Genomic DNA, 26,738 nt, shown 5'->3' on the forward strand with positions numbered 1-26,738 from the left:
CCTGCAGAGGTGGGGGACGAGGAGAATGGAAGCTTTTAAAAAGTAACCGATTTTTGCAAATTCAACCAAGGCTGAAATTCTTCTGGTCTGGGTTTGACTAAAACTGTTTCCCCCCCCCCCATTCATGTCAATTTTTAACGAAAATAGATATGGATAGTGAGCAGAAAGGATCTTATTGGCAACAGCTGTGCAAGAATCCACAGTGGCGAACGCAATATATTTTTCTTTAAAACCATGCAATATAGGAAGGCATCTTACTATGTTGAAATAAAAGGCAGACAAAGCTGCTGTACAAGGGGAAAAAAAAAAGTATCTGAAAGAAACAGCATCATCTTAACATTTCAAAATATGCATGCTCAGTAGCGAAAAAAAAAAGAACTAGAAAGCTGTCAGCATTACAGGTGGCTCATACAATATAGACAAAAAAAAAAAAAGGCCAAAACTGATCTGTGAGAAAATTGTGACCCACTAACCATCTTTCTGCAATTTTCTGTAATTCATTAACTATGGTATAAGATGGAAAGATGGAGTCCAGCACACTGAGCAAGCTTTACATTTAAGCCACTCTGCTAGAACCTCTGCGGTGAACCCAATAAAGGCAGATCTGCGGCGCACATAACCTGGATGCAGCCAGACAACGGCTGCCTCTTCTGGCCCACATTCTGAAAGATGACAATCTTATGGAAAAAAGAGGCAGCCCCCAAAAGAATTTTACAATGTGCCCACATTAAACGTTTCAAATTATTTTTCTGAGACATCTCTCTCCTTTTCGGATATCTGTTTGAATAGCGGGAGCCCAGAAATGTAAATCGACTCTCTCTTACACCTGTGCCGGGCTCAACAACGAAGACTTTACCTCAGTAGCTTAGCCAGAGGCAGAAAAGACTCACTGATTAAACTCTTAGGGCCGGATCCAACATTTCAATTTATTTCCAAAAAGAGACCAGGAAACAGCACAAAAGCAAACACAATAAGAGGCATGAAAAAGAAGCTAAACTTATTGTCAGCTCAGATTTACGGACTGCAATTTCCATTTAAAAAAAATGCTCATTGCGGTGGTTTAGGATAGCTTGATGGGAGAAGCCAGAAGCACAACCTGAGTTTTTTTATTTTTCAGTTTTCCTTATATAGTATATGAAACACTTTACATTAATTAGTGGTTCAACACACAATATGCCACTGAAAAAATCATCTAGTAATGCCGAAAAATCTGTCAAAATGAAAGGCAGAAGGCCCAACCACAGCAGTATTATACATAAAATAAAATGATTATGTTTTCTGATTAGCAGTGAGTGCTTCCTGACCATAAGAATAAATCTTTAGGCAAAACGAATTGTGAAAACTGTAGCTGTGCTCCCCCATGCTTCATATGAATTACCCCTATTGGACCACAAACAGACATCAATTACGCAACCCCTGGGTGGAAAAACCCGAATAGTGAACCAAAGACTCCCATTTCAGTTCAGACCTTATTTTCACTGTTCTCCAAAGGTGAAGCTTAATTTCAGGTTCTTTTACGTTCTTTACTCCCTATGTCAACGTGGATGGTGCAATCCGCCTAGAACGACTTACCCTGCATAAGCGGAATCTACATTTTCAAATCAACCTATGTTTCTATGTTTCTATGAATATACCAAGTAAGTTCATTTTAAGGAAATGCCATACCATTCGGTATGTTGTGATCTTGCAGAGCCGTAATAATATCAGCGAAGGAGATGCCCGCATGTGAACATATAGGCACAAATCTCAAAGTCCTCTCCAATAGTTCACCATTAGTTTTATTAACTGGTGAACAGGGGGAAAGAGTATATCAAGCAGGGAAAGCACTACCACGCAATCAAAATGCTGTCAAACAAAAAGTAGTGGCTTTACACTTTCTATATATTATTGTACCTCAGTCCTTCTTGTGTCTTCTGTCTCGTTTCAAACATAATGGCAACTGCGTAGGCAAAAATGTTAACCAAAATCGCTTAACAAATACATTTTGAATTTTAAATTTTTGGTTGATAAGGGCATCAAACAAACCGGTCAAAGGCATTATTTAGAGCCTGTCCTGACCCTTAACGTCCCAATTGTTTGGCTTCAAAGTTTTTTCAATTTTTCAAACAACCAAATGAAAAACGCAAGCACAATCCGTACTTATCTTGTGCTCGTCTTGTTTCTGGTTCAGTTTACTGCATTCCAAGCCACTTTTGCGTTCTTTTAAGAGAAATCCCGACAGCGATGAGTTCCGCTTAAAGGTAGCGCCATTGGTGTTTTGGCTGGAGCTGCATCAGGGGACTTTTTTTGGGGTTTTTTTTTAAACAGAATATTTAATCCTCCTGCTTTCGCCATGGCTAAATGCTGTCATTTCTCCGGATCAGGATGGTTGACAGGGCATTAATCTTAGCCAAAAGGCCATGAATAGAGTCAGATGCATGCATAGGACAAATCCAATGCACCTTCTTCTCCTCTTAATTCAGCCTGCACATTTTTATTTTGTGCAGAATTTGGTTTGCACTAATCATACACTTTAGGGAAAATAAAAAAAACTTAGACCATTTCAAAATGGGACAACTGCAGCATTCTTCTGCCATTTTTAGTGCAAATTATGCATCCGGCTATATCTAGGCCAATTGTTTGTGCTCATATCTGTCGTAGTTTTGTTGTTTATATTATGAATGTTTTTATGTAACCACCTGGAGCCTTGGAGGGAGCAGGATATAAGTGATTTTAAATAAATTAATAAATTACTTAAAAGGTGCTTATGTTTTTGATTTTGTCTGTCCCCTTCGTCCGTGACGCCGACATCACAGACAGGTGGACAAAACCAAAAACGTAAGTCCTGGAACGCTGCAGCAGAGGAGAGGACACAGAGGAGAGCCCAGGCCCTGCCAACTGAAGAAAGGAGCAGAGGCAGGGGTGGCTGAAGAGTGGGGCCTGCCAGAGAGGCCCTTCCCCTCCCCCACACTGTGAAAAGAGAGAGAGCCACTGCAGCGATGGCTGGAAAAGCAGGGCTTCTAGGCCCTTCCAGTGCAACCTGAAGCGTGGGGCTGTCAAAGAGGTCAAACCCCATGTGGCCGCTTAGGAGAAGCAGCCTGTGGTGGAGGCTGTGAAAGGGGGGAGAGGAAGGAAGGGGAGCGAGCTGAAGGGGGTAAAAGGGGAAGGAAGGGGAGAGATGAAAACAGATGAAAAAGGACACGAGAGGAGGGAAAAGGACCCCCCCACCTACCCCCCCCCCCAAAACATACCCCAAACCCTTACACGCATCTTCCATCCCCCCACAAGCCCTTCACACATACATACACACACCACATATGCTGACTTACCACACACACACTCTCCACACGCCCCACACAGAGGCATGCTCCCTCTACACAGACACACATCCCTGCATACAAAACCTCACACAATGAGCCATCTTATGATTAGCCGTGGAATAAGTATCCACTGGATGGACGATTGCCACATCGTGACTGATCAACAGTCACTTGGCAGCGATACTACATTCAGGTGCAATCAGACAGAGCAGGAGTGCTGTCTTGATCGGCATGCAGCTAACAAGCATCCAAACCGGACTTTTTTTGCTCCAGTCGATGTACATAATAGTATGGGCAGACTTTTGACCTTATTAGGACTGGACAAAATGTAAGTTGTAAGCTATGGGGGTGGAAATAGTAGAATTATGAAGCCACAGCTCACGGAAGGCATGAACTAGATGTCAGGCAATAAAAATACATCGAGATTGATTCGGTGAGGGGCACTGGGGCAAGCCTATGACTATCCAAGGCTTCTGATGGGGTATGTGAACCAAGAGATGTACTGGAAACCAGAAATGTAATGCCCAGCACCCTTGCTTTGGGTGAAAGTCCCCATCCTGAGAGGAGTGGAGGAGCTTTTCACAGAGGTTATGCATCGGGTTACGCAGGTTGCAGTCAAGATGGCATTGCATTGTCAGATGTGGCACCCGGTGTGCTTTGATAAGCTGCAGGGGTATGGTTGAGTGCAGCCACGTCAAGATGGGCCATCCTAGTTGCGACTGAGACAATGACGTTTTTAGTCTGCAGGTATGTATCTGGAGCAGCACCCGGTGTGCCTCTGGAAGCCATAAGGCTGGAGATAAGTGCAGCCCCATCAGGGAGATCTCGGTTGTGACTGAGGCAGTGCTGCATCAGACTGGAACTTGGGCAACACACTCAGGCGATCTCTGGAAGCTGCAAGGCAGGAGCCAGATGCACCCATGTTGTAAGGAGGACATCTCGGCTTATAAACATTGTATGTGTGTGTGTGTGTGTGTGGGGGGGGGGGGGGGCTGTCACTTAATGTCTTTGCACTTCACTTAGCACCCACCAGGGCTTGTTACCCGTGGCCGCCTGGGGGTACAAGCCCTGGTGGCCACAAGGAGGAACAATGAACAAAAATGATAACACAAAAAACTGTGTTGCAGCAAGCAGGGAAAATAAGGGGAATGGAACAGCTCCCCTATGAGGAAAGGCTGAAGAGGTTAGGACTTTTCAGCTTGGAGAAGAGACGACTGAGGGGTGATATGATAGAGGTGTTTAAAATCATGAGAGGTCTAGAACGGGTAGATGTGAATCGGTTATTTACTCTTTCGGATAGTAGAAGGACTAGGGGGCACTCCATGAAGTTAGCATGGGGCACATTTAAAACTAATCGGAGAAAGTTCTTTTTTACTCAACGCACAATTAAACTCTGGAATTTGTTGCCAGAGAATGTGGTTAGTGCAGTTAGTATAGCTGTGTTTAAAAAAGGATTGGATAAGTTCTTGGAGGAGAAGTCCATTACCTGCTATTAAGTTCACTTAGAGAATAGTCACTGCCATTAGCAATGGTAACATGGAATAGACTTAGTTTTTGGGTACTTGCCAGGTTCTTATGGCCTGGATTGGCCACTGTTGGAAACAGGATGCTGGGCTTGATGGACCCTTGGTCTGACCCAGTATGGCATTTTCTTATGTTCTTATGTAAAAAAGAGGAGTACATAACATTGTTTACTTGCTGTTGAACTTAATTGCAGACTAAGCACTGCTCTAACTTAAACAGTGGCAAGTCCAGTAATTCTGGAAGTCCAGCTTTGGATGCTTATCTTTCTCTCTTGCTTCCAGCTGCTGCCATTTCCTAAAGACAGTGTCTATCTGATATTTCTTCCAGATTCCACAGCAATAGCAGTGATGTCATTATCTGGCTCTGGCTGAGGTTAACCCCTTCAGCACCAGCTGCTGGTGACTGTGCAACACTGCCACCTGAGGTCCAGTAGGAGGAGTTTTAAGTGACAAATAACATTCACACTGAATCTACTGTTTCACCACAGAGGCCCTCATAGCTTACAGGAACTAGCCTAGCTATTACTAAAGTGGCTGGAAGACCTGGGAACTGTTAGCTGATTAGATTTATATGGTTAAAATAATCAATCTTAACTGCATCAATCTTTTGAATATCAACTCCCATTTTGAAACTTGTGCCTCGGAATGCTTTTGATTCCATTCCATCACCATCTCCCTAAGAGTACAGAATCTGGGAGTCACTTTCGGTATATAAAAGCCTCTAAATAAATAAATAAAAATAAATAAATATCGACCCTTCTCTTTCCGTGTGTAACCATATATCATCAACTCCTCCTTCTACAAACTGCGTTTGTTACATCACCTCAAGCTCTCTCTCGAATATTCGGATTTCAGGTCGGTTCTTCAATCTCTACTATTCTCAGGGATAGATTACTGCAACTCACTCCTGACAGGCCACCCGCCCAATACAGATCATACAAAACTCGGCAACATGACGCCTTACCAGCACTCCCACTCGCAAATCACATCTTTCCTGTACTCAGATGTCTTCACTGTCTCCCTATCTCCAACCGAATACAATATAAGATGGCTATGATCATCCACTCCTCAATCCATAACAAACTCCCCATGGCTCTCCTCGACAATAAAAATCCACGCCCCCTCCCAACAACTCAGATCGTCTAACCAGATGCCTACAAAATTCACCCATCTCGAGGAAACCAGACAACGCACATTCTTTGCAGGACCACACCTATGGAACAGCTTACCAAAGGCAATAAGATGTCTCCGAGAAAAACTTTCTTCAAAAAAAGCCCTAAAAACTTTCCTCTTCAAGACAGCATTCCTCAACCTTGATGACAATGGACTACCTTCAACTCGTCCCCTTTGAAATGATGCTACCTAGTCTTCTACTGCCCCCTCTGACCCCCTAGCACAACTGAACTCACTCCTTCGATGCTTGTCTGTTTTCTCCCCCTAAACTAAGATTTTTCATTGCCCGTTCCCTCCTTCTCTTTTGTCTGTATATTTTTATATTGTACCCTGTTCTGAACATAGGAAGGGCGGGCAATAAGTGCTTTTAAATAAATAAATACGTAAATAAAACATTCAAGAAGAGCAAAAGATTCTACAGTGCTTTTTTGCACAAGCTTTTTTTCTGGCATATTTTCCCCTTCTATAACTGGCAGGAAATCAAATCCTTCGGCAAAATATATGCCACTTCAAACCTGTGCAAGCAAACTGACCAGCAGACTTTTTGCTCGTAAATTAAATCTGGCCCAAAGTGTGTTTTAGTTGAATGATGCACCCATGATTAGATGGGTTACTGTCAAAACAGAAGATGCAAAGATGTTCTGAACAGCGTACGTGGGTGGATGGTGAAACATGACCTTATTGAGCTTGAACATGAAAGTCCATTCCTATAAAGCACACCTACAAATGAGACACCATGATCTTCCCAGGCATTTACAAGTGTTTTGTTTTGTTTTTAATCATTCTTCCCCTGCATTCCAAGGACTTCAGAAGATTTACAAGAACATTAACTCGTATCACAGTGATGCACCACAGAACTAAAAACTTTCTCCCTCAGACTGCTCACTCACAGGGCATTTTCAGCCTGCCTACCAAAGGCCTTCCCTGCCTACAAATGCCACTCTTCTTGCGGACCTGTTCAGCCGAGCCAGTAAATTAGAAGCTATCATGGTAAGAACATCAAAACACCATAAGGCTCCCTTGCAATCAAAAACTCTTAACAAGCTGAATCTGCTATATAACACAGAGCAGATAAGAAAAAGTCTATTGAATACTCTGAACAAGAAGCTCCTCAGATATCTCATTCGGTCTCAGATCTATGACCAACTGTGATTCAATGCAAAAGCTCATTCAAAACGATCATAATGTTATTTATCAACCCAGTCTTTTTAAAGATTTCCACTGCATGTCTCCTCTGAAAAGATGACTTTTTAAAAACAGGGTTCTTTTGTTCAGCTTCGTTTCCTTGTAGTGCTATAGGGCTCTTTTGGTGTTTTCCAAAATGAAGCCCTTCCACGTCTTACATGACAAAGTGCTTTTTGTACATTTTCTGCTGCCAACATATCCAGACACATTACTAAATGATATGCAAGCAGACATTCTATTTATTAGCAACCCTTTATTCTCAAAATAGATATCCAAAAATAGCAATGCCCAAATACAAGATTTTCTGGTATTCAAAAAAAAAAGTTATCCTTTAAAAAAAAAAATCAAGAAATTCCACCCAGAACTTAAGGAGCCTTCTTTGCACACTGGCAAGCCCTCAGTCCGTGCATATACACTGACCTCAAACTCTCCACTCCTGTCAGAGTCCAGCTCCCACCATGTCCTGAAAATCTGGACTGGACAGGACAAAGAACACAAAAGTTACTGGGCACATGGGGGAGAAGATACACACACGTGACTGCCCATCGGTTCCCTTATTCTTTATGCTGCAAGTTGGGAAGCTTTCACGAGAGGAGGGACGTTTGGTTGCATAATTGTTAATAGTGATATTGTGTGTATTTAATAAAGCTAAATTCAGAATAAGAATCTTTTGTGCACCTAAGTGGGGAAACCCTGCATCTCAGGACAAGCAGCTTACTGGGGCGACAAAAAAATGTCTACTTTGAGGCAAGGGAATGGGCTAGAATAGATGATGCCTTTCTTTCTACGATTCTATTAATCGTTGTCTTCTTCACATCAATTTGTCCAAACCTACTTCAGTGGTAAAGCCCTCATCAGTACTGGGCGCAATATGAATTCTCTCTCTGAAGCCCTCATTGAATAATTTGCAACATGAAAGGTCTTCAAATACAGTATCGTGAAATTAAACTAATACGTGTGTGATAAGAGTCTTTTCACTTCATGAAACACGAGAACAAAAGTCTGAACTAAATACTTAATCTTTCAAGAAAGATGTGGGATAAAAAAAAATAAATATATATATATATATATTTCCCCTGAGGCACTCAAGAGAGGGAAGGTAGACAGCTGCATCTACTGTGGCGACCCCTACTGGTCAGAGACCAGTGCTGATGATGCACCTCGAAGGAGGCGTCCCTTCCAGTCCAGGCATACTGTCTGAGGAGGAGAAGATGGAGGGCAATTAAAAAAAAAAAAAGGAGAGGAGGGAAGACAAATAATAATCTTATTTCCTGAAGTGCACGTCTACAATGTTGGATCTTGCAAATGTAAAGTGTTTTTTTTTAAACATACTGTAAGAGTTCTCATATTCTTTTAAAAGAAGAACAAACGTCAGTATTTTCTAATGCTTTACACATTTCTGTTAGCAAACGTGGCGTAAAACAAAGCAGACAATGACATCGCGTAGCCCACTACTTTACTAATAAGGCTATAGAGTTCTTTAACGATCTGGCCAAATCAGTTGTCATAGTGGATCTTGGGCGCTGACCCACCATAATAGGACAAACCCTGGAAGGGAAATGACTGCACAGCAGAAGTGGATGCAGACTGGTCTGTTTTTAATTGTCCCTTGATTATTTACCCAGATTGTATTCCACAGAGAACAATGTGTTTCCCAGTTCTCAACTGTGTACAGCTACTGAACTCTATTGCAAAATTTAATAGGGAACGCTTTCTCTCTGAGCAAAGTTACAAGTCATACCATTCCCTTCTTTAATGGGAGGGAACCCCCATATGACTCGCAGGAGATGCCTAACAAATTCCCCAGCTTGGCAATTTCACACGGCTACGCTTCATAAACCTCCCCAGGAGTGTTAGGCTGCTCAGCAAGGATCCATACCACTTCACCCTCTGTTGCTTCAGATTCGGCCATAACGGAATTTGTAAATTTTCCTTGAGCTAGGATTTGGAAAGGCGAATAATTAAACCTGAAATCTAAATCCAACTCCAACAACCAGCCCCAGAAATGGTGAGAGTGGCAGTCCCGAGCAAATGTGGAGGCTACTCACAGAGATCTGGTCAAGCTTTTCCACTTCGGACCTGTCCAGCAGCTTCCTGTTCACCATAGCAAATTTCTTCGCTCCATCTGGGGACATGTACGCTACCCTTTGCATCCACACACTGCATCCAACTCACCATGATCTCCCAATGTATTTTGCCACTAGTGAGACTGAGGTGATCCAGAAGGTAAGTAGAAAATTTGGGGTTCTGCTTTAGTTTACTTATCACTTTTTTGCTGAATCATGTCATCATAGCTCCTCTCCTTAATCCCTATATACCACTTGGAGACATATGGATATTTAAATGTGTTCTGCCTTCACAGTATATGTGTTTCTTTGTTACACTGCCACCAGTGTCAACGTATGATATTGCATAGCTTAGAGCTCTGCATATGTAAGAGCTCCTTTTCCTGACTGGTTATTACATAAGAATTACCATACTGGGTCAGACTGAGGGTCCATCAAGCTCAGAATCCTGTTTCCAACAGTAGTCAATCCAGGTCACAAATGCCTGGTAGGATCCCAAACAGTAGATAGATCCCATGCTGCTAATGCTCAAGGATAAGTAGTGGCCTTTCTTAAGTTTATCTAGTTAATACCAGTTTAATGGACTTCTTCTCCAAGAACCTATCCATCTAGAACAGCCTGGCCAGAGCTCCCTCCCCACCACCGGCAGGGCTGTTCCTGATTGGTCCTTTTCACTGACCCTTGTCGGTGAAAAGGACCAATTTCCTTTCAGGACAGCCTTCTGAAAGGGGATCGGGCCTTTCACTGACATGTGACAGTGAATGGAGCAATCGGCAGGAAGTGAAGGCGTGAATAAATTAATATCAAGTGCCTGACACTTAATATTAATGTATTCACTCCTTCACTCACTGCCGGCAGGGGTTTGGGCCAGACCTTGCGGGATGCTGCTTTCTGTGGTTCCTCTATGAAGAACCACAGAAAGCAGGGTTTGCTTTTTTTTGTTAAGCCCTTGAGCGGGAAATAATTCTGCTTTCTGTGGTTCCTCTTTATTTTGATTCGCTAGGATACTAATAGGAGGGGGATCACAGAAAGCAAGATTTTTGTGTTTTTCTTTCTTAGTCTGCCCTTGAGCGCCGCGTGCTTTAAACGCCTGCTCCCGGGGGGCAGGCGTTACATTTCCAGCATTAGAAGGGGCAACGTGGCAATTTTTTTGCATCGGAGGTAATAGCTAATAGCCTCATCAACATGAATTTACAAGTGATGAGCACTAATTAGCTATGCACTGGGTGGATGTGCTAATCCCCGCTTTTTGCATGAGGGGTTCTGGACGCGCGTCCGAGCGCACGTAAAACCGTGCTCTCAGCCCACCGCGCTGCATCGCGTCGGCCTGCGTATGGATGGGTTAACGCAGCTACAAGAAAGCTCCGGTACAAAACTAAAGAAAAAGTGGCTTACAAAATTCTATGAAGTCGATTATCTGAAAATAAGGAAAGGCTTTAAGCACCGCAGGGTTCCTGAGCTTGCAAACAGATCAGAGAGGCTCCTTTACATTTTTAGTTCCTATTAGGTCTCTGGCTTCCAAGAGCCTGATCTGGTGTAATGCAACCCCCACTTTACTAAGATTCACTCCAAAGGGGACCAGCTATGTAATCAGGACGCTACGCCAGGAACCTACTCCTGCTTCCTTTAAAAGATACCACTTTTAATGGGTACCTCAGCCACTGGTTAAATGGGACGAGTGGCTCTGAAATCAGCAACTCACTGCGTTCTGCTATCCATGTGCGGACTCTCGTCAGGTGTCCCACTTGGATTCCCTCCATTTAGAACGGCGATCAAAGTTGTATCGCTGTAGCAACTTTAAGGAGAATGCGAGTCCAGCCCTGTTTGGGATTCAAAGGGTAACTTAACGTGGCAAGTCATCTCCCCCACCCACCCCTATGTTCAGAAATGTTGGATCTAATCGGGGGGGGGGGGGGGGGGGAATGGAAAATAATGCACAGAAGAGTTTTCAATAAGGTCTGCAGGACAGAAAAAAACAACAGGTTGAGAGGGTTTGGACTTGTTAACGCGTGCAGGACAGGTAAACAATGACTTCTCAGCAATGTTTTGTCTACTGTCTCACCAATTTTGAAAGGGAACTGCTGTTTGTGTGCCGAGAAGATGCAGGTAGGATATGAGCGATATATAAACTTGTGGTGGCAAGCAATCTCTGCAGCTGAACGGTGGATAGCTGTGGAAGTGGGTCCAACCCCCAAAGGTTTAGGAGAAGTATTACAACTGATGTAAAAAGACAGAAAACAAGAGTCCACCTGAATGGAGTGCAATCAGGGAGGTGCCATCGCCATTGTGCGCAGAGCAGCTAGATGTTCGCTCACGAGGAACGTATTCCTCCTTTCGTGAAGCAGCTTGAGATCAAACGGCCAGCGCTCTAACACTGTACCCCCAATATGAATGCAATGCAAATTTAAATATTGCTGTTGACGACTCTGGCGGAATGCAATTCTACTTTAGAATCTAACTCTGAAATTGGTATATTATGTTGATGAAGCAGCAGCCCGTACTTCCAATGTATTATTGCTATCTTGGCCCACAATTTTCACCTGTGAGATTCCAGTTTGTTGGGAACCAGCTTCTACTGGGGCTGCAGTGTCATAATCATTCACTTGCAACTACCCAGTTTTATCCCTAATCCTATTCTGTTTAGCCTACTGCAGTGACAATCCCTCACCCAGAAATTATAGACCACTGCTCCCACTGGAATCTGGTATACATGCACTAATAGCCTGAGTATTAGGTGTCTCTGTTGCCCAATGTCGGACTCCCTCCCCACTGAGGCTGTGAACGCCATCTCTGCACCACCTCCAGACCCAGCCGGCCCAAGGAACAGAAGCCATGCTTGGCAAATAAACCCTGATCTCCCATATAGCAGTGCACAGCACTGCCACTGAGCCACTGCATCAGCCCCTATATATTGCCAATTTAAAATTATGTGGTTATAATTTGAGCTGGGATGGATAGATGCGGGCAAGAGAGGAGAGAAGGCAGCATAGTGTTCTTTTGTTAAGCATCAGAATGGAATAACCACCTCTAATGGACACCTGGTACTAACATCACAGGTTAGGTGGAAAATAGGGATGAGCATTTGTTTTGAAATGGCAGGGAAAATGCAATGAAACAGCCCGTTTCATGTACTGTGTCAAAACAAAACAAAAAAATACTGATTTCATTTATTTGACTTCTGTTTTCTTTAGGTTGTTTTTTTTGGGTTTTTTTGCACACAATTTATAAATTGTGCTCATAAAATACAAACAGTCCTCGCAAAATGAATGTTGTACATGCTCTGCATTTTACATGCAAATCTTGGAAACTGTGTGTGCAAACTGGAAAATGAAATGAAATAACATTTAAAAAAAAAAAAAAAAACAACAAATCTCAAAACCATGCCCCAGAGTGAACCACACATGGGGGCGGATTTTCAGAGCCCTGCTCGCCGGTGTGCCTATGTTCAATAGGCCTACCGGCGCGCGCAGACCCCGGGACTCGCGTAAGTCCCGGGGTTTTCCGAGGGGGGCATGTCGGGGGCGTGTCGAGGGGGCGGGCCCGATCCGCGCGGCGTTTTCAGGGCGGGACGTAGCGTTTCGGGGGCAGGCCTGGGGGCGTGGTTACGGCCCGGGGCGGTCCGGGGCGTGGCCGCGCCCTCCGGACCCACCCCCAGGTCGCGTCCCGGCGCGCTAGCGGCCCGCTGGCGCGCTGGGATTTACGTCTCCCTCCGGGAGGCGTAAATCCCCCAACAAAGGTAAGGGGGGGGTTTAGACAGGGCCGGGCTGGTGGGTTAGGTAGGGGAAGGGAGGGGAAGGCAAAAGAAAGTTCCCTCCGAGGCCGCTCCGATTTTGGAGCAGCCTCGGAGGGAATGGAGGTAGGCTGCGCGGCTCGGCGCGCGCCGGCTATACGGAATCGATAGCCTTGCGCTCGCCGATCCCGGATTTTAGCGGATACGAGCGTATCTACTAAAATCCAGCGTACTTTTGTTGGCGCCTGATGCGCCAACAAAAGTACGCCAAATCGCGCTATTTGAAAATCTACCCCATATATTATTAATGTGGACAACCTTTCTGGAAAGTGGAACAAATTGTCACAAAATGTGAAACGGAAGTTTGGAAATAACGTGATGTTGCTAAACCTGCTGCCAGGGGACACTTCAATCCATTAAGATGCCCTAATTAAGTAGTGAGTACCACAGTTATATATATAAAAAAACAAACTGTGTTACAAGGGAACAATGACAGGCTTTGTCACTACAACTAAAAGAGGGAATGTTATCATGGCAGTGCTGTAAATATATTTTAGCTACACAGAGAAAATGCACACTTAATGTCATTTAATTAACAGATTTATATCCCGTTTTTCCAGAAGAACCATTCAAAGCGGGTTAAAACCTTTACATGTTATTATCCCTAATTTGACAGAAATATAATTAAATTTATACTGTACATTATTGTCTCTATTTGGGGAGGATGGGATGCAGGGAAGAACTATAAAAGCCATCTATATTTAAGATGTTTAAGTGCTGAATACAAGGCAGCATTTTACATTCGTTTCTACCATATGCTTGAAGGCGAGTAACTCGTGCAAGTGAAGAAGGGCACGCAGATATCTAAAAGGTATCTGACTGGACGGATACCTGGGTTTTTTTTTAACATTCCCACTTGGATCCTCAAATTCCCAATTTCTGTAATGATGAGCGTGAGAGGAAGGAAACTCACTTTGGGCTACAGGAAAACCCCACAGCTGCGGCATTTTTACTCTGGTGCCTAACACGGCAGGACCGATGGGTTTGGGGGATTTCAATTCTTTAAACAAATTAAAAAAAAAAATGGTTGTAGTCACTGAAAAGTATCGCAAATCAACAAGAATATTCTTCTTGGCCAAAAAAAAAAGGTAAAACGTACAGCTGAAAAAGTCAATCTTCAGATTGTTGTGTATATTTCAATCACCTGGATCCACACCGAGTGAGCTGGGGCTGCCAGAATAAATGCCAAGATGGTTAGTACGCAACGTTGGAAGTCCAAGCGGTAATACGAGCATCTCAGCATTGCCGGGTGGTTCTGGCAGGCTGTGCAAGGGGGTCTAGGAAGTCAGATGCTTGAGCCACACCCTCACTAGTATTGCTGGCTATTTGGATTATGATAGAGCTTTGTGGTTAGGCCTGGGAAAGATGGGTGCTGGAGGGAACTGAGTGGGGATATTATATTCTTTTCTACCCAAGACGGAGAAGTACCAAGGGACGCAGACCAAAAAAAAAAAAAAAAAGATTGCCCTGGATAAGGAGAAATCTTGCAGGTGGTCACACGCTGCGGCTGGCAGCTCTGATATATCCTTAGCAGTATGGGTAGAATAATGGTGCAGACCGAATGGGCCACATGGTCTTCTTCTGCCATCACATACTAGGTTACTTCCATCCTGAGCAATGACTCTTCTTTTAAAAAGGGAAATTATTTTTTCGTAGGTGCTCAGGGAAGTGCAGGTTTTCAAATAACTTTCATTTTAAACATCTGAAGCAGTGACTGGGCTCCTACCTGCCAATATGTACTTAGCACCCGCCGCAATTGACCCTGTAACATAAGAGAGGGTGATATCCCATAGCAGCTGCACCAACAGGGTCTCCATCTTTGTCAGGAGAGCCCTCCCCCTGCCCTTGATACTTTCTTCCAGTGACAAGCCCTCCAACCTCTCTCATTAATTTACTCTCCTTCCCGCTTGCCTTTCACGTTTCGCCCAACTTTTCTCTCGCCCCTCCCAGGCCCCGTTTCTTCCATCTCTTCCCTCACAAAATCTGAAAAAGAACCTAAGTGGGCACCGGCTTCCGCAAACCTTGCACTTGGTGAGGGGGAGAGGGAATGACAGAGAGGAGCACCCGGGAGGGGGTGTGGCACTTTATGACCGGGACTAAATGCACAATCGAATCTTTATGGGTAGAAATCCCTTGTGTGTTGGGGAAGAGTATAGTGTTAGGAGTATACTACCGTCCACCTGGCCAAGATGATGAGACAGACAGTGAAATGCTAAGAGAAATTAGGGAAGCTAACTAAATTGGTAGTGCGGTAATAATGGGAGATTTCACTTACCTCAATATTGACTGGGTAACTGTATCATCGGGATATGCTAAAGAGATAAAGCTCCTGGATGGAATAAATGACCGTTTTATAGAGCAATTGGTTCAGGAACCGATGAGAGAGGGAGCAATTTTAGATCTAATTCTCAGTGGAGCACAGGATTTAGTGAGAGAGGTAACTGGTGGGGCCGCTTGGCAACAGTGATCATAATATGATCAAATTTGAATTAATGACTGGAAGGGGAACAGTAAGCAAATCCACAGCTCTCGTGCTAAACTTTCAAAAGGGAAATTTTGATAAAATGAGAAAAATAGAAAAAAAACTGAAAGGAGCAGCTACAAAGGTAAAAAGTGTGCAAGAGGCGAGCTCATTATTAAAAAAATACCATCCTAGAAGCACAGTCCAGATGTATTCCACACATTAAGAAAGGTGGAAAGAAGGCAAAATGATTACCAGCATGGTTAAAAGGGGAGATGAAAGAAGCTATTTTAGCCAAAAGATCTTCATTCAAAAATTAGAAGAAGGATCCAACAGGATAATGCATAAGCATTGGCAAGTTAAATGTAAGACATTGATAAGACAGGCTAAGAGAGAATTTGAAAAGAAGTTGACAGTAGAGGCAAAAACTCACAGTAAAAACTTTAAAAAATATATCCGAAGCAGAAAGTCTGTGAGGGAGTCATTTGGACCGTTAGATGATCGAGGGGTTAAAGGGGCACTTAGAGAAGATAAGGCCATCACAGAAAGATTAAATGATTTCTTTGCTTCGGTGTTTACTGAAGAGGATGATGAGGAGATACCCTTACCGGAGAAGGTTTTCATGGGTAAGGATTCAGATGGACTGAACCAAATCACGGTGAACCTAGAAGATGTGGTAGACCTGATTGACAAACTGAAGAGTAGTAAATTACCTGGACCGAATGGAATACACCCCAGAGTTCTGAAGGAACTAAAAAATGAAATTTCAGACCTATTAGTAAAAATTTGTAACCTATCATTAAAATCATCCATTGTATCTGAAGACTGGAGGGTGGCTAATGTAACTCCAATATTTAAAAAGGGCTCCAGGGGCAATCCGGGAAACTACAGACCGGTTAGCCTGACTTCATTGCCAGGAAAAATAGTGGAAAGTGTTCTAAAATCAAAATCACAGAACATATAGAAAGACATGGTTTAATGGAACAAAGTCAGCATGGCTTTACCCAGGGCAAGTCTTGCCTCACAAATCTGCTTCACTTTTTGGAAGGTGAACTGGTAGATGTAGTGTATTTGGTTTTTCAGAAGGCGTTTGACAAAGTTCCTCATGAGATGCTTCTAGGAAAAGTAAAAAGTCATGGGATAGGTGGCGATGTCCTTTCGTGGATTGCAAACTGGCTAAAAGACAGGAAACAGAGAGTAGGATTAAATGGGCAATTTTCTCAGTGGAAGGGAGTGGACAGTGGAGTGCCTCAGGGATCTGTATGGGACCTGTACTTTTCAATATATTTATAAATGTTTTGGAAAGAAATAAGACGAGTGAGGTAATAAAATTTGCAGATGATACAAAATTATTCAGAGTAGTTAAATCACAAGCAGAGTGTGATAAATTGCAGGAAGACTTTCTGAGACTGGAAAATTGGTCATCCAAATGGCAGATGAAATTTAATGTGGATAAGTGGAAGGTGATGCATATAGGGAAAAATAACCCATGCTATAGTCACACAATGTTGGGTTCCATATTAGGAGCTACCACCCAAGAAAGAGATCTAGGTGTCATAGTGGATAACACATTGAAATAGTCGGTTCAGTGTGTTGTTGCACTCAAAAAAGCAAACAGAATGTTGGAAATTATTAGAAAGGGAATGGTGAATAAAACAGAAAATGTCATAATGCCTCTGTATCGCTCCATGATGAGACCGCACCTTGAATACTGTGTACAATTCTGGTCGCCGCATCTCAAAAAAGATATTGTTGCGATGGAGAAAGTACAGACAAGGGTGACCAAAATGATAAAGGGGATGGAACAGCTCCCCTATGAGGAAAGACTAAAGAGGTTAGGGCTTTTCAGCTTGGAGAAGAGACGGCTGAGGGGGGATATGATAGAGGTGTTTAAAATCATTAGAGGTCTAGAACAGGTTAATGTAAATTAGTTATTTACTCTTTCAGATACTAGAAAGACTAGGGGGCACTCCATGAAGTTAGCATGTGGCACATTTAAAACTAATCTGAGAAATTTCTTTTTCATTCAACGCACAATTAAACTCTGGAATTTGTTGCCAGAGGATGTGGTTAGTGCAGTTAGCGTAGCTGGGTTTAAAAAAAGGATCGGATAAGTTCTTGGAGGAGAAGTCCATTACCTGCTATTAATTAAGTTGACTTAGAAAATAGTCACTGCTATTACTAGCAACGGTAGCATGGAATAGACTTAGTTTTTGAGTACTTACCAGGTTCTTATGGCCTGGATTAGCCACTGTTGGAAACAGGATGCTGGGCTTGATGGACCCTTGGTCTGACCCAGTATGGCATGTTCTTATGTTCTTAAGTGGATACAGCAGCAACCACAGTGACATTAAGCTCAGCATGTGACTTGTTTGTAAGGGCTTTGTGTCAGAGCCCCGGCAGCACACAGGGACACCAGGACGGTCCACTGCTGTGATTTTATAGTGTGGCACAGGCTGCAGTGGCCGTCAGATACATCTTAAGGAGACTCAAACCCCACCTTACTCACAGCTTCACCCACACAAAGAGCAGATGTATAGAGCCTTAATTACAAAAAAACACGCAGACCCTCCCTCTCTTACACACGCAGTCACATTATGTCTCACATACATACAGTACACACCCCTCTGTTACAAACAGACATATCCAGTCAGTACTTCTCTTGCTCAGACTTCCCCTTTCTAACACACATCCAGAAAATCTATTTCTCTCTCTCTGACATCAGTCAGATTCTGTTCTCTTTTTTCACTCTCCTCTCCCCCATGACCCAGCAGCTCCTCCCCCAACTCCTCTTTCACCTTCCTCTTCCCATTTCCTCCCACCAAGTTCTCCTCTCCCCCCCCCCCCCCCCCAGGATCCTAATCTCCCTCTCTCTGGATTCCTTTTCTCACCACTGGGACACCAATTTCCCCCTCCATGTCTCTCCCTTTTCAGTTTTATCTTCTTGGTTCCTGTCTGGGCTGCGGCACTTAGAGCGGCAGCAGCAGGCTGGCAGGCGGTGCAGGGACGGAGCAAGAGCGTGCACCTTCTGCCCCTGCAGCAGTCACTCCTCCTCCCCCCGTCCATCAAAGAGAAAGGACAGAAAGAGCTCACTCTTGCTTTCTCCCTGTTTTGCCCGTTGGCCTGCCACCGCTGCTCGGACTGTAGAGGTCTGGAGAGGGGATGAGGATCCTCCCCTCCCCTATTCAGGACTTGTTCCATGGCTGGTCAGATGAAGCTCACCCATCGCTGTCCGTTGGGCTCCTCTCACTGGGCTGAAGTAGGCTACTGTCCCGCACCCAAGTCCTGACTCTGCATGTTCACTTTTACCATTCCTTCTGTCTACAGCTGATGGCTGAGAAAACAGGAGCAGATGACGCCTTCGTGGGTGCCACTGGGGCTGCCAGTGGCACCCCCATGACCATCGGAAGCTCTGGAAGAATCCCCAGGCTGAGAAGTATGAAATTATACAGATCCTTACCCGTGTCACAGGGATAACTACCTCATGCATCATGGCACTGCCAAAAAAGATTATAAAAGACCACCAGAAGAGGGTATGGTCATGCATGCAAAATAATTCTACATTTAAAATGATTTTTAAAAAACATATTGGGAAAAAGCAAAACCACCAACAAGCTTGATCTGAATCTGTTCCCGATATCCCTCTTTTTCCAGCTTTAAAGGAGCAAGTATGATTCAGTACATACTAGGAGACGGACACTTTCAGCCAAGAATGAGGATGTGTTTTGCTGCTTATTACTACATTTAAAATGTTCTCGCATTCTTGTCACTATTTATGGCCACCTTCATATCTAATGTCTGTCTTCAATAAAGTGATGCTTTCTAAGTCATAATAGTTCTGTCTTAGTTCCAGTATCATATCACAACTTTGATAACGTTTAATGTTGAATATTGTCAAAAGAAAGTTTTGGGACTCTGGTGTGTTTCAAGATAGGTCATGAGTCATCAGATGCATATACTGTAAACTACAAACACATACAAATTTTTAAACTTAATTTTTATATAAAGAAACATAACCGGGATCCCTACATTTTAGGGAAACTTCAGATCCACTACATTAAATTTAATAAGAAGATTCACATGTAAACAGTGCTAATTTTTTCCTATACTTGAAAAGTTATATTAGGAAACTATATAAACGTACATACTTATTTCAAAGGAAAGCAAATATGGGAAAGAAGGCTGCCTTAATTTATAAATATATGCTTTTTTAATTATTATAAGGCATTTTAATGTACAGTCAGTCTATCCTAAGAATTCCAAAAGGGGGGTGGACTTCCCATTAGACCCTATGACCTGCCCTGTCCAATGGCCGCTCCTGCATAGCTGGCCGACATATCATAAGCCCTCCCCCCGGGATGTGACTTGGAAGGGGTTAGCTGGCTGTTCAACTGCCCATGGGCATCTGGGATTGGGGGGGTGGGGGGGTAGAGGTACACATATTATATATCCGAGGTTTAGCCTTTTGTTAATCACCTTGATGAGAAGACAATGTATCAAGATGATAAACTCAAACTAAACTAAATCTGCTGCTGATTCTTAATATTTAGCAAGAGATCTGGGTTCGGGATTAATCTGTAGGAATGACAAGGCTCTGAAAGAGGAGAAAATGCCTGCATATCTTGGCTCTTCTGTTGGCTGACTGCAGGAGTCAAATTGACAGGGTTTGGTCTTGGAGGAGATTACCTGTGAGCATTCAGATACAGAAGTAAAAGTTACTACCATGCTCAGCCCAAAGAGGAAGAGAAAAAGGAAAGCGAGGCACTCCCTGTAGAATAAAGTGCAGGTGGCTATGGAAGGAATCCTCAGGATTCCAGAAATTTGGAAGTCACCTGTACTGAAAAATGCAGACACAGGAAACCAATATTCAGTCACTGGCTGGCTAACATTTAGCTGGATAAACTTATCCAGCTACCTTGGCTGAGATATTTAGTGGCCCAGCCGCGTTACTGAATAAGCCAGATACGTACATCTGACTAACTATAGGACAGCCACAGACAGTATCTGGCTATCTTTGCTGGACAAAACTGAAGATCGGCATTTTTCTGGCTTAAGTAGTTCTGCCCCAGAATGCCCTGTCCCATCCCCCATTCACAGGTCGCTCCAGTATCGTCCGCTCGAGGATTGCCCGTCTGTAACGTGCTCGTAGCGCACAATTCGGGCGCGCAAGGCAATTCGGCGATACAGTCTCCAGTTTCACGCGTCCGTATCGCTTCTGAAAACAGACGCATAACCCTTTCCGCACCCGGCATGTAAATGAACGAAAAAAGCTGTATAATGAAGGAATTAGCTATTCCCCTGCGATACTGTAACGGGCGCTGATATTATCTCCTCCGTAACCCGCTGTTCTGCCGCGGCCTTAACCTGCTAGTTTACCGCCTCCCCCTAGTAGGGCGGGTCGGCAGCGGGGGGGGGGGGGGCGGCAGCAGGATCCGGGAGCGGCGGGTAGGCGGCAGCGGGGTCCGGGGGGGCAGCGGCAGCGGGGTCCGGGGGTGGCAGCGAGATCCAGGGAGCCAGCAGCGGCAGCATGTTCGATCGGGCAGGCAGCTAGGTGGCAAAGTAAAGATGGCCGCCTGCACGGGAAAATCGTGCAATTGGCCGCTGAAGACGTGACGTCACGACGTTTGGCGTCACGGGGTGTGACGTCACGTCTTCAGCGGCCAATTGCACGATTTTCCCGTGCAGGCGGCCATCTTTACTTTGCCACCTAGCTGCCTGCCCGATCGAACATGCTGCCGCTGCTGGCTCCCCGGATCTCGCTGCCACCCCCGGACCCCGCTGCCGCTGCCCCCCCGGACCCCGCTGCCGCCTACCCGCCGCTCCCGGATCCTGCTGCCGCCCCCCCCCCCCCCGCTGCCGACCCGCCCGTGCGATTTTGGCGCTCATCCAGGCAGGGGAGGGAGGAAGGGAGAAGGGACTACCGGATGCCGCTGATGGCTGCCCGCCGCCCACCGGGACCCACGGCCCTCCGACAGGTATTTTTAAACTTTTTTACACTTCCTGGTGCCTGTCATTTCAAATGTCATTTGAAATGACAGGCACCAGCGCACCCAGGTTACTGTATAGGCGCTGTTACAGCGCCTATACAGTAAAATGGGTTGCGCGGGCATAACCCTTCCCTAACGCTTCACAGCCGCGGCATGCATTTGCATGCGATTAGAGGAGAGTATCGGGGAGTTAGTGAAGAGAACTGTGCGTGCGGGGAGGAAGGGTGCGCCTGACACTACCTCACTGTTTTTACCGCGGCCTTACTGGATCGACCTGTTAGCTGGCTAACTATTCAGCTGGATAAATTGTTAGCTGGTTAAGTGGCAGCCACTCACTGTGCCCAAATATTAATCAGCTAAGTGGTGCTGAAGAGCTCTCTCTTCATTCTTGCAAACTTTTTTTTTTTTAAATGTACAGAAAATAATAAACTTACAGAACCTGTACAAAGAATGAAACACACAAAACTGGTGCCTGTAAGAGCAGACTGCTGTTAATCCAGATAAAGAACAATGGTGCCCCTTACTTACAAAGATTCAGTTTTATCTACCATGCTTTATGCATGCATCCTAAAACCATTTCGGTTGGAAAACAGCTGCATTGCCTGGCTGGGAAACAAGCCCCTCAGCAGCTGTTTTAACCCACAATTTACTAGAACAATAACCGTAGGCGTCTTTAAAATAAAAATATATTGGTACTCACTCGACTTCCTTTTTCCGGGAAACACTGGCATCCTGCACTGCAGTCTCTTCCTCCACATGGCCCCGTGTAGGACTTACCACCCTGGAAGAAAGACAAAAGAAAACACAAGCTTAAACAATGCCCAGTGACAGATTTAGGATTTTGTCCCTCCTAGGTAGTGATGGTGCTGATGCCCCCTCCCCAAGATACAATAGAGCAGAAGGTATAAGGCACAGGGTTGTTTTTTTTTGCTCTGCCCTATCAGTTTCAAACTTTCCTTCTCCCCTAATGTCCCTAAATAACAAGGAGAGGCAGGGTGGGGGGGGGGGGTGAGATTAGTGAGCAGAGTGACTTTTCTTTGCTCCCTACTGTGGCCTCACCCCTGTAAGAGACCAGGAGGGGAGGGGATGGAACAGGGAATAGAGCAGGTTTGTGTTTGCTCTGTCTCTTCCAGCCTCACCCCCTCCCCTCCAGTTCTCTGCACTGTGCGAGGGCTGCAGCAGGAAGCAGAAGGCTGTTCTACGGGGAGTGAGATCCAACACGGCTGGAAGGTGGCAAATCTTAGGTGGGCCTGCTGCCTTCCCCCCCCCCCCCCCCCCCTTCACAATTTTGCCACCCTCGGCAAAGGCCTTGAGTGCCTATTGGGAAATCCAGGCCTGGCCATGCCAATGCAGACGAAGGCCTTGTAGGGAGATGGATTCATTTGGAGTTCATTTGATTTCAATACAGAGGGGCCCTTAACAAGTATTCTTCCATATGACTACTAACAGGTCTGTATTAGATATCAGCAAGGGCAGTACCATTTGTTTTGTCTGTTAAAATTCAGTGATCCTTTGTGCACACAATGAAGTTATGGTGGCTTGCTGACTCTTTTTATGCAGATCACATTATCGGCATTAGAAAACGGCTCAACCACCAGGTTTCTTCCATGCCTTCAGTCAGTGCACAATGCACATCTTTATAGAAAGCTTCCTGCAGGATAGTACTATCTTCTTCTAATGCCCTTGCCTGACATTTCCATAGTGCAACTAGTTTTAAACACAACACGCACAAAGCATCTTCCTGTTAATGCTGCACATATTTCCTGCGCTTCTCTTTTAGATCCTGACATTTTAATTCTACAGGCCATCGTTTGTGATAAACTATAAAAAAAAGTCCCTACATAGCAACCCTTCTGCTGTAACCAAAGCAATGGTGAACTCAAATTCTTAACATCAGATTGCCTTTGTTCCCATTCAGTGTTCTAATCAACTCAGCTTTCGCAAGGAAAATGTGTCCATCTTTTTTTTATCATTCAATTAAAATGTCTACTGTTCAGGTCTTTTTCATTTTGACTTTTGAATTACATTTGGCAAGTTTCATATTTTATACAGGGTGGCTGGGATTTTTTTTTTTTAATTGTTCTTTGAGTGAATGTACAAAAACTTTATCAATCAGAAGTGGAAAGCAGTAGAGACTGAATTCCTCTTTTTTTTTTTTTTTTCCCACAGAAAGGAATGGTCTGGTAACTACGGTGCAGTTTTTCCCAGACTGCCCTGTCAATGATTTCAGTTCTACTCTGAGAAAATTCTAATTTTTACAGGCAAGAGGTAGATCATCTACACCAAACCAAAGTCCAACCAAGCGTCATAATAAACAAGAGAGTCCAAGATGATTTACATTCATCAGGGTGGGATGGAGAGGTGATTTCAATTCCTTCTGACTAGACACGGAAATAACATAAAACCCACACTTCTATTGAATCTCAAACTAAATCTGAACCCTGATATTAGAAATGAAAGGCAATCTGACCAAAGTGCGATCACTCCTTGTCCCACATTGACCCTAACCTCTTAGAACAGAAGTCACGATTGCTCTGTTTGCCATGTAAACAGATTCATCTTACATTCACAAAGTGATTTTGTATTTTGATACTAAGCAGGCACAGAATTTATGGAAACCTGCTCTACAGGTGAAAATTCCAGGTCAGTTCTGCATTTGAATAATTATACAGTAACTTAATGTATATTCAAAGGATCTTATAAAGGTAGATAAAATATAAATACAAGAAAAATACCGTATTTTAAGAGTCAAGCTACATTAATAGTTAAGGGGCAAACAATCAAAATTGGGCATGTTGGTACAAGCCCGGCAGGCACGTTTATCTGCGGAGTTTGTATCAATAAAAGGTGTAATTTTGCTTTGATTATTGCCTAAGGAAAATTTTTAATGCATAGTTTTATATTTATTTAAATGTATGAAATTGCTCTTTCCAGATTAAAAAAAAAAAAATTCGCACAAAGCAGCCAATATAAATGACACAATATGTATCAAAAAACATACACAATAAACACCACTAAAACATCATACAACATAAAACAAAATAAAATGTATTAAAAATAAAATTACATAATTACAAAATTACCCACATAACTGTATCTGCTTATACCTTCCTCACATGCCATCTTCAAACACCACTCTGTTCTTATCGACATACTTCTTAATCCCCATGACTCATGAACCTGCTTTCTCTACATGAAATGTTTTGGCATATGAGCGTATAGGTAATTCTCCTCGCTCTTAGGACCACCTCCACAGTATGTAGGCAAAAGGAAGTGCATTACTGAAATACGCACGTACTTTTTACCCGCACATCGTTTTACTGCCCTCTCTACTATTAAAATATATTAAGCAGTAAACACACTGAGAAGAGCAGCAGACTAACACCTCTAAAGAAAAAACTCTGAATGTTTAATAGTCTTCTACTATTGACTGGACATCAGCCCCGTCTGAAAATTGTTCAGTGTTTCCCAGGCCTTTGCCATAATTTACTCAAATATTTATTTATTTATTTATTTATTTATAGTTTTTCTATACCGGCATACATGATACAATTACATCATGCTGGTTTACAAATAACAGGGGATGTAGTAACAGAACATTGAAGAAGTTCAAAGAAGCAATAAAGTTACAATAAAACAGGAATGATCGAACTAGGGGAAGAAGAAAAGCTATAGTAACTAACAGTAATAGGAGTAATTATTTACATTATTCTAAAACGTCTCACTATAGTTGTTGCTGTAATTCAATTAGGATCTGGAATGTGATCTTAAAATATCGTCTTATAGCCCAAAAGACTTTCCTTATTAACTTTTCCTTATTAATTCCCACATATAGCATGATCCTCGTTTAACTTTATCAAAGTAGTTTAAAAATACTTTCAAATAAGATAATCTCTTTACAGACACACTATCTAGGTAACTTAATACTAGCAATTCATTTACTTTTACCGTAAATGAACTATCAATGCCAATGGTATCCCTTTGTTTATATTAAATCCACATGATTCGCAGCGGAAAATACAAATAAAAATAAAATCTGACTAACTGGCAGCGGAACTGCTAACAAAAACAACCTGAAGAAAGATGAAAACTGATAGGCATATAGATGGGAAACAGCAGCAGCGTTGCAGCCCTCCTTCTTTGCTTTTGCTATGGATGCATAATTTTAAACACCATGAGGTCCATATTCAAAAGCATTTAGCCAGCTAACTCAGAAGTTAATTGGCTAAATGAATATTTGGGCAAATATCCAGGTGTTCTGGGGGAATAACTAGAAGGGGTTGAATTAACCGGCTAAGGTACCGTAACTGGCTAACTTTGATATTCAGAGTTGGCTAGATGTCTTAGCTGGCTAAGTCTGGTTGGGCCAAAGAGCTGGTTTAAGTTAGCTGTCTATAGTTAACTGGCTAGCTTTGATAGCTTGCTACATTCAGTAGTGTGACTGCACTATTGAATATACCTCCAAAGTTATCCGGCCAACAGGGTCATTCATCAAAATGTGTTGGGGCCATAACATGGGTGTTACGGCCCTAATGCCCGCGATAACACCATAACGCATGCTTTAAATAATGCATCGTGAGACGCATACGCAAAAGTTTTGAAATTTAGTCAAAAGGGAAGAGTTTGGGCGGAGTTTATGAAAATGAGGGGTGCTTAATGCTGCGTGTGATAGCATTATGCATGCTATTGCACGGTTTAACGCCAGAAATAACTACACTTTTTTCCCTGGTGTTATGCTGTGCATTATGCCCAAACCGGGATTTGCAATACAAATTCCATTTCAGGGGTGGGGAGGAGTAGAGAGAGAGAGAGAGAGGCTCTGTGGAGAGCCAGTTATTTTTTATACCACTCTAAGTGGGGGCATTATGAACTAGGGGTGAGTTAGGTTTTAGGGGGCAGTACAACATGCCTAGTCATAGTACGAACAGCACAGTTACCTTCAGTGAAGATTTTATGTGATTTGGAGGGATGGAAGGTGAAAGAAGAGTAGATTTGTACCATGTTCTCTCTACCTAGCTTGATGCATTATCTACTTAGCTGCAATCAAGCTAGGTAGAGCTTCTTTCACCTTCCGTCTCGAGGTGTGGCACATCAATGATTTTGAGACTGGATGCATTGAAAGAGCAAATAGCTGTGTAGGCTGAATCAGGGATGTAGGGGCCAAGGTGTGGTGCATTGATGGAAAGGGTCGATGTATCAAATGTACCAAGGGCTGGTACACTGGGGCCTGGTGCACTGATGGTACTGGGAGCTT

General features: G+C 43.6%; 1 protein-coding gene across 1 annotated transcript in view; it reads right to left on the bottom strand.

Moving 5' to 3' along the window:
- COL4A2 (collagen type IV alpha 2 chain) overlaps nucleotides 1-26,738 on the bottom strand; it is a 367,855-nt gene that overhangs the window by 245,693 nt on the left and 95,424 nt on the right. Inside the window, exon 4 of the mRNA XM_029604712.1 lies at nucleotides 22,185-22,265. Within this exon, the coding sequence (XP_029460572.1) occupies nucleotides 22,185-22,265 (81 nt within the window). The remainder of the gene's footprint in view (nucleotides 1-22,184; nucleotides 22,266-26,738) is intronic.

The sequence above is a fragment of the Rhinatrema bivittatum genome, chromosome 5 (genome assembly GCF_901001135.1).
Source record: "Rhinatrema bivittatum chromosome 5, aRhiBiv1.1, whole genome shotgun sequence".
NCBI lineage: Eukaryota > Metazoa > Chordata > Amphibia > Gymnophiona > Rhinatrematidae > Rhinatrema > Rhinatrema bivittatum.